Source organism: Cajanus cajan, chromosome 1 (assembly GCF_000230855.2).
Source record: "Cajanus cajan strain Asha chromosome 1, NIPB_CcT2T_4, whole genome shotgun sequence".
NCBI lineage: Eukaryota > Viridiplantae > Streptophyta > Magnoliopsida > Fabales > Fabaceae > Cajanus > Cajanus cajan.
This window is the reverse complement of record NC_138517.1, coordinates 17,098,740-17,107,206: the sequence shown is the minus strand read 5'-3', so window position 1 is coordinate 17,107,206 and position 8,467 is coordinate 17,098,740. Positions and strand designations below refer to the sequence as shown.

Here is an 8,467-nt window from a genome sequence, read left to right as displayed (position 1 = left end):
ACATATATGACCTTAAGCGTTACATGAGCACTCAACGCTTTAAACAACTTGGTAACAAAATGAGTAATTAAACATAGAACCAAATGAATCCAAAACGAATAGCTAGTACAAAAATCAGCATGGTCATTAAAATCAGCATGCCACGCAAGTACAAAAACAAGTAAATATTTTCATCAAATGTAAAATTTTAGTTCCCAGCTTGCATCAATACCATGGTCATTAAAATTGTAATTAAGATTTCTATGGCAATCAATACATTTTGGTTTCACTATGCAAAGCAATAAACCAAGAGCTATCATTAATTAATAAAATAAATATTTAAATATAACCAAAGGGAAAATTATCAAATTAAGATTGAGTCACCCAAGACAAATAAGAAGGAAGTATAGCTTGGGCCATGAATATCACCATCATCCTCCAATGGCTGCCTACGAATATCACCATCATCCTCCCTGAGTTCAACCCGTATAAACAAATTCCTTTTCCTACGGATCCCTGAAACTTACGCCACGCTCTACGCGCCAATCATCAGTGTCAAGTTTTTCAGGCATTTTAGCAACACTTTTTCCTGGAACAACGCAAAGATACAACAAAATTCAAAATCACAGATTCACAAGAGCATGATCAAATTCCAAAATTTATTTGAAATAAAAAAGAAACGATACTCAGGATCAAATGAATCTCAATCTGTTAACTCCATTACAAAGCTGGAAAAAGGTAATGAAGTTTAGACTAAATTACATGCAATAAAAATGAGTCTATAAGTAAAATGAAACGAATTTAAACACTTACCCTCCACTCAAATCCCAAAAAGACTTGAGCTTGATCAATCTCTGTGCTCTTGAGCAGGAAATTTGATTATTTATAACTATTTTAAAATGTACAAAAAAAAAAAACAAACAAAGTGATGACAAGTGACTAGCCTTTTTCATTATCAAACTTCAAAAATGTTTTTCTCAAGTATTCTTCCCAATGAAACACACATGCTGAAAAGAAAATTCTCATTTGTCACAAACAATAACCTTAAAGGAAGACGAAGACAAACAAACAAACACAGAAACGCACTTTAAAAAGTTAAAGTCAAATTTGAATAGAAACTAAAGATGCTGTGGTGTGAGAAAATAAAGCCATGAACTTCAGAAGAACTTACTTAGTAATATGGGATGTTCCATGGAGTACTTAAGTGGCTTGGTCTCTCCCACCTTGAAAGGTAGCTATCAAGAGAAGGTTCCCTAAATGCTTGGGTGCTTATTACAACTTATTACAAATACAAAAATTAATATGATTTCTTTTTGTACATGACATAAATCAAGAGGTGAAAATATCAGCTATAGTATGCGTCTAATTGCAGCAACATCGGCTCAAAATTAACAGGTAATGGAGAAAAATACTACCTAGAAGTAATGCAATGATTAAAGTGCACAACTGAACCATGTTTGCATAGTTAATTTATTCTTAAATATTTACAATTTTGAAATTCTACAGACATGTTTCAAGAGTAAAAGGTCTTCTTCAATATATTCTAAGTGAAACATCTTTGTACAAGACTATAATTGGTTTAAAGCTACATGCATTTCTGTCCTCTTTTCTTAATCATTCAGTTAAAAAATCAAGTACAAGAAAATAAACAAATTGGCTTATGATTGTACGAAGTATATTAAATTGCAAAGAAAAAAGTCAATGATAAAAAAGAATAAGCAAAGACAAAAATAAAATAAACTTTTTTTAATTTTTTCAAAAAGCAAAACGTGCATGCCAGTGGGAGACTTACCAATGAGTGCAAGGAGTTCAAGTGTTCACATTAACATTTGTTCGAAGACTTGTGTGAGTCATACGAGTATGAGTCCAAAACTTAATTCAATATTTTGACCATGACTATAGATTCACAAATAAGAATAAATAATCAAATTTGATTTGATTATTGAGTAGTCATTTTCAATTGTAGACTTAACTTTGTTCTGTTGTTTTGAATAAATATAAATACTTGTTAACAAAGCATTTATTCAATTTAATTTTGATATAATTGAATTACATGTCAAATTGACAACAGTAATTGACAAAAATTGGTAAGATAAACTGTTTGCTGTAATCGAAAGTGAAACTTAAAAATGCAAATTGAAATTAAATGATAAAATGAAAATAAATCATATACTCGTAAATGTAAATGAACTTTGAAAAGTAAATGTAAAAATCTAAAGAAAAGCAATCAAATTTCAGGCCATTACAATGATAAAACCGTAATCAAGTTTGTCAAACTCAAGGTTGAAGTAATCTTTTGGAGGCTAAACTTATCTAAAAAACTTACTGACCTTACCTAATACCCAATTCAATAAATCAATGATAAAAATCATAAAAATCATATCTCTTTAATTTTCACTATTAAATATAATAAATTATTCACTATTAATAATAAAGACATACTCTATTCTCTTTAATTTATTTTTATTTAAAAATACCCATGCAATGCACAGAAAACTTGCTTCTGTAAGTAGAAAGATTTCTTCTCGGTATTGGAAATTTATTCTTTCTCCTAGAACACAGTTCAATAATTAGAACACAGCCAGAGATAGCAGAATGAAGCTTCCATAAAAAATAAATCAAGACTAATATAATCTTTCTAAAGTTAAAAGCTATATCCTCTCTGTAAATATAACAAAGCTTATGACAGATTATAATGCAAATAGAAGGTAGGAAACTAATAATCACCTGACTGCTCTGAATGATCATTAAAATCTGAGCAAAGTAGCATGTTCTACATTTTCACATGGTGCATTAAGTCAAAATAGAGATAAACAGCAATTGTATCAGGATTTCAAAACATAAAACTAGAATATGGGCCTCTTTGGATAAACCTGGGTGAAGGGGAAGGTCTGCTGAACAGGGACAGGGTCAACCTGGGTGATGTTGGAAAGGTCATTGATTTCCAGGAAGTGGAGCATGTCAAGGGTCTCCTTGTCGACCTCGATGTGGTCGGTGTTGATGGCAGAAACCTCGGGAACAAAGTCCATGCGGTGCTCGCACTCCTCCTCCTGGAGCTTGAGGGAGATGCCGTGAACGGGACTTTGTTGTCGTTCATCTCCACCACCATCCACACCACCGGCGGCGGCACTTTGTTGCTGGAAAACCAAGTCCTCGGGGGGTTTGGGTTCCTCGACCTTCCTGGAGCGCTTGCGGGCCGAGGCGGGCTGGAGCGGCTGGTCGGGACGGTTCTTGGTGGCTCGCGTCCGGCCCAAGAAGGCGGCGCAGATCTCGGACTAGGCCTTCATGGCGAAGGAGAACTCATGCTTGAGGTTGTAGTGAACCCTAGAGAGCAAGACGAACTAGTTGCACTACTACAAAAACACTATTTTACATCGCTAAATTTACATCGGTTTTACTATAACCGATGTAAATCATAAACGCGGTGGCAAACTTGTAAATAAATAGAAAATGTAAACATATTTACATCGGTTAGGAGGAGAAACGATGTAAATATGAGCCATTCTACATCGGTTTTTATTATGACCGATGTAGAAGTGAGCCCCTGATATGTACCCCGCGACCACGCTAGGTTAAAGCCTTTCGCTCAGCAACGTCCCAGCCGCCACGAGCAACCACGGAGAGCTCAAGTGCTTCCTCCTCTGTCTTCGTCGTCGCTCCCGCTCTCAAATGCGTATCGACTCCACCGCGCTCGATAGACTCTCCTCGTCCAACACCACTCCAACCACTTCCTTCAACCACCGCATCACTATCCCCGATTTTCTAACCCTACACGAATCCTGCGCCTTCCTCCTCGTCCTCCTCAACAACCTCCTCCTCTCCAATGCCCCCTCCCGCATTCCCCTCCTCATTTCCCAAACCATAAATTCAAACCCTCATGCATTCCAATTCGACGACGCAGACGTCACCGAGCACGAACTCCCCGCGCTCCACAATTCGGGGGTTAAGATTGCTGTTGGGAGTGAGGAGGCTATGGGCATTGTGCTACTGCCGTTGGCGGCGCGTGGGACTACCTCTGCCTTGTCAGGAAGCTCAAGGTTCACCGTTCCGAGAAAGTTCTCAAGCACGGCCTCTCCATCTTGAAACACCCCAAACAACAATCCACTCTCGGCAACGAAGGTTACTTCCCTCATGCCACTGACCTAATTTTTCTTATTACTCTTCAATTGTGTGATTCTCTTGTTTTTAATTTTACGCGGTGATGTTTGGAGAAAGCAAAAAATGAGGTTCATGACCACCGCAATCTTTACTTGGCAAAGGTTTGTTTTCTCCTTTGTAACAACTCTTGTGGTGCTGGCTGTTGAAGCTGATATGCAACATGACTAACATTTGTGGCTGTTCAAACCTTATTTTGCTTCTGTAAAAGTAGAGAAATTCTTATTATTTTGAGCATTGTTTGTAGTACAAGGGGAGTGCTTGAAATCTTGGGTTGTGTTCAGTTGGCAGGATTGTATTTGGAGGGGAAAGATCGTGAGGAATTGAGAGCAGATGAACAGGGAAATGAAACAACACCTGCCAAGTCAACACCTCACATGTTTTGCAAAACGCTTACAGCCTTAGACACCAGCACTCATGGGGGGTTCTCAGTCCCTCGCAGAGCTGCTGAAGACTGTTTTCCTCCTTTGGTGTGACACCATCCTCTACTTTGCACTCATAAGTTCTACAACTAAATTTTTCAAGAGTTTTGAATTCTTTGTCTCCTTGAGAATGATGAATTGCTTTTGTGCTCACTACAGGATTATAAGCAGCAGAGACCCTCTCAAGAGCTTGTTGCCAAAGACCTGCATGGTGTGGAATGGAAATTTAGACATATTTACAGAGGTAATTGAAAAAATAAATGAAAAAGTTGGTGTTGCTGGCTTCATAATCACATATTGATTGACATAAATGATACAAAAAGTCCATGTGGTAACTTTTTGTCAGGTCAGCCAAGGCGGCATCTGCTCACTACTGGCTGGAGTATCTTTGTTAACCAAAAGAATCTCGTTTCTGGAGATGCAGTTCTGTTTCTAAGGTGTGTATACATGTTCAAATAGGATATTGTTTTCATTGGTATTGATATGTTTGTTTTTCCTATACTGTTCTAGCAATCACTGTTAATTTGTTCTTTTATTGGAATGATTAGTAAACATTCATTGTTGATGTTAATATTAAGGAAGCTTCTTGTCATAGTGACAGTGAAGTACCAAATTAGCATAGTGACATTTTTGGTTCTCGGGGATCTAGAATTTGTCTTGCCAAAATTTGGAAGCATGGAAAATGACTGATAATAAAATCATTATAATGTTTGTTTCTTATTGGTCATTAATTTGTTTGTAGGGGTGAAAATGGAGAATTGAGATTGGGAATCCGAAAAGCTGCTCGACCAAGAAATGGTCTTCCTGAATCAATTGTTGGTAGCCAGAGTTATTATCCCAATTTCCTTTCTTCTGTGGCCAATGCTATATTCGCGAAAAGCATGTTTCATGTTTTCTACAGTCCACGGTACTATATTAATGGATCAGATTTTTTGTTTTGCAAAATGTTTGAACTTCATACTCTAATTATTGGACCTTTGATTTCCATTTTGTCGTGGAAACTATAGATGATTCATTAATTTGATGTTTGTCATGAGAACTTATCTGTCAGTTATGCAAAATCTCAAAAGTAATGTTGTTAAAATTGAGATTTTACCTAAGATCAGGAAGGGGAGAAAAAATTGAAACCGAGGGTTGTAAGATCCTATATTTTTTGCCTAAAATGTAAAATTATATTTCTATATAATATATGCATAAAAAAACCTTTAAATTTACATAATTATAGTAATAACAATATATTTAACAGAATAGTTATAAACAAAAAAATTTAACAGAATAATCACTGTTGGATAGAAATCCCAAAATTTATGGGATATTATTATGTTGCAGAATTTCAGGGATTAGGATCTACGATTTATTCTTTATTATTGTTACTGATTTATAGGGATTCCTATTTAATTATAAGAATTGCCTATTATTTGTTTCCTTTTTTATTTCCCTGTTTTGCCTATTTATGAACTTAATGAAATGGAAACTTTCCTAAAAATTAAAAGTTAATCGAAAACTAGAGATTTATTTAGAAGTTTCCTAATTAAGGAAATAAGGAAATAAAAAACTGTACAAATTAGCTATAATTAAGGAAATAAAAACTGTAATAATCAGCTATAATTAAAAATTCCTCAAAATACATTTATATATACTACTAGTCTCCTAATTAAGGAAATAAGGAAATAAAAAAACTGTACAAATCAAATCATCCAAATTTGTCCTAATTACGGAACAAATCTCCTAATTATTATAGAACAAATGTGCACCCTATTTTTAAGATTTTTGAAGAGTATGAATCTGGACCGATTTTTGAAAACATCCTGTTTCATGGGAACTAATTTTGACACATCAATGGTGTTTATAAAAATTTGAGAAAAATCACATGATTTCCTTGATGAGATGAGATTGCCCCTGTTTAGTTTTAGCTCAATATGTTGACTTTCCTATTTTTAAGATTTCTCTCATTCAATACAATTATTTAAGATTTCTCTTATTCAATACAGTTATTTAGGAATAAAATGGAATTCAAAGTTATAGCTTTATTAGAGTAGTTATTGTATCTGATAACCTCTAATTGAGGGAATTGGAACTCAACAATTAGATTTTGAAATTATACTATGAATGAAATATGTTTATACAGGTAACTCAGAAAGAATCTAAAAAAATAATTGATTTTTTTTTTAAAATGCAATTTACATCGGTTTAAGGTAGAACCGATGTAGATTTACGTTCAAATCTACATCGGTTTTGTTTACAACCGATGTAGATTTGAACGCAAATCTACATCGGTTTTTTGACAACCGATGTAGATTTAAACGCAAATCTACATCGCTCTATTCTACATCGGTTTTATAACCAATGTAGATTACCTTCCAGAACCGATGTAGAACAGTGCTTTTGTAGTAGTGTTGGAATAGGTGCCTTTGGCCATTGATTTGACGAAATCACCGGAAGGTTGGAGAAGGGAGGGTCGAGGGTTAGGGTTTGCGGAGGGTGGAAGATTGGAGATTTGGGGAAAAGACGAGTTTGGTTGAAGACGAGAGAAAGGGAAAAGTGTTGAGAGGGCGCTAAAGGCACTGTGTTAGCGCGCGGAGAATACAAATTTTAAAAATTAAGAAAATTAATGAAGTGTATAAATTTTAGATTTTATATCAAATATTCTTAATCATATTTATTTGAAATAGAGTAAATAGAGTTTTTTTTATTAAAAGAATCAAATAAAGTTTATTTAATTAAATTTGCCTATATTTTAGTAAAACAAAATTAAGTATTTTTCTTTTTACCTATTTGTATGTTTAAAGGGAATAAATAATTATGTATAGTAATCCAATATTAAATCAAAAGATAATAAAAATTATAACTAAAATCATAATAAATATTATGATATTAAATTTAGTAAATATTAAAATTAATTAAATATTTGTATTTAAAAAATTGTTATAGATTTTAGATATATATTTTAAAGTTTTTATTTTATTAAATTAATTAAAAATTAATTATATTTTATCATTTTTTAATAAAGTAAGTGAATGATAATTAAATATTATAATTATTTTAAAATAATTTAAAATGAAAATATAATAAAATATGTTAACTTATGTTTCAAATAAAATGCTTTAAAATATTATAATCAAAAGAAATCCAATATTAAATCAAAAGATTATAAAAATTATAACTAAAATCATAATAAATATTTTAATATTAAATTTATTATATCTTAAAATTAATTAAATATTTGTATCAAATAAATTGATACATATTTTAGATTTTATTTACTATGTTTTATAATCAAAAGAAATCCAATATTAAATCAAAATATTATAAAAAATTATAACTAAATTATAATAAATATTCTGATACTAGATTTTTAAAATATATTTTAATTAAAAATATATTTTTGGTGAATATGATGGTTAAAAGTATTTTTTATAAATAATTATATTAAAAATAAATTTTAAAATCTTATAATGGTGTTTTTTAATGATGTTAACTTAAATATTCCCAAGATTTTAGAATAAATTAAAATGAAAAGATAATAAAATATGTTAATCTGTGTTGGGATTTTATTTCAACATGAAACTTTAAAATAAATGTGCGAATAAAAAAAACTTCGTCAAAACGGTCATATATTCTGTTTGATAGAGAAAAAAGTAAGGAACCGCATTGTGATGTATTAAAAACTAATAAAAAAGAACAAGTAGGTGGTTTGTCCAATTAGTTATGGGGAAGACTTAAGATTTTCTCCACGTAAGTATGTGTGTGGATTCGAGCTCTACTGTTAGTAATTTTAGCCTTTTTAAACAAAGGAGGTGTTATTGTAATAAAAAAGAGGTGTATATATCGTAAGTTAAATAATATGAACATCTTCGAGTAAATTAAAATCAAAAGATAATAATTTTTTTAAATTACTAAAAAATATTTCA

At 32.3% G+C, this 8,467-nt stretch overlaps 2 protein-coding genes across 4 annotated transcripts; one reads left to right on the top strand and one right to left on the bottom strand.

Annotated features, from left to right (window-relative positions):
- Positions 1–281: 281 nt before the first annotated feature.
- On the bottom strand, positions 282–3,311 carry LOC145958460 (uncharacterized). 3 transcript variants are annotated; one of them, XR_014434275.1, is made up of 5 exons: positions 2,853–3,311; positions 2,707–2,752; positions 1,151–1,214; positions 793–840; positions 282–568 (listed from the first exon to the last, which is right to left on the bottom strand). XR_014434275.1 is itself a non-coding variant. In XM_083075920.1 (5 exons), the coding sequence occupies exons 1-5, from the start codon at positions 3,086–3,088 to the stop codon at positions 553–555; spliced, it is 438 nt and encodes a 145-aa protein (XP_082932046.1). In that variant the 5' UTR covers positions 3,089–3,305; the 3' UTR covers positions 282–552. The 3 variants fall into 3 exon arrangements, 2 of the variants coding, with proteins under 2 accessions (XP_082932046.1, XP_082932047.1); XM_083075920.1 differs by having other exon boundaries at positions 793–868; positions 2,853–3,305; XM_083075921.1 differs by lacking the exon at positions 793–840 and having other exon boundaries at positions 2,853–3,018.
- A 574-nt stretch (positions 3,312–3,885) lies between these two features.
- On the top strand, positions 3,886–5,598 carry LOC109800372 (auxin response factor 4-like). Its single transcript, XM_029271929.2, has 4 exons — positions 3,886–4,604; positions 4,716–4,800; positions 4,903–4,993; positions 5,299–5,598. Exons 1-4 carry the CDS (start codon positions 4,512–4,514, stop codon positions 5,561–5,563), a joined length of 534 nt encoding a protein of 177 aa, XP_029127762.1. The 5' UTR covers positions 3,886–4,511; the 3' UTR covers positions 5,564–5,598.
- Positions 5,599–8,467: the final 2,869 nt, after the last annotated feature.

Bases quoted from the DNA above. Each gene is read 5' to 3' on its own strand.
- LOC109800372 (XM_029271929.2), top strand. From the start codon at position 4,512: ATGTTTTGCAAAACGCTTACAGCCTTAGACACCAGCACTCATGGGGGG. The intron at 4,605-4,715 runs GTGTGACACCAT...TGCTCACTACAG, and splicing joins AAGACTGTTTTCCTCCTTTG to GATTATAAGCAGCAGAGACC. The intron at 4,801-4,902 runs GTAATTGAAAAA...ACTTTTTGTCAG, and splicing joins ATTTAGACATATTTACAGAG to GTCAGCCAAGGCGGCATCTG.
- LOC145958460 (XM_083075920.1), bottom strand. From the start codon at position 3,088: ATGGTGGTGGAGATGAACGACAACAAAGTCCCGTTCACGGCATCTCCC. The intron at 2,753-2,852 runs GTTTATCCAAAG...GTGAAAATGTAG, and splicing joins AGACCTTCCCCTTCACCCAG to AACATGCTACTTTGCTCAGA. The intron at 1,215-2,706 runs GTGATTATTAGT...TTCTCTTGATAG, and splicing joins TGATCATTCAGAGCAGTCAG to CTACCTTTCAAGGTGGGAGA.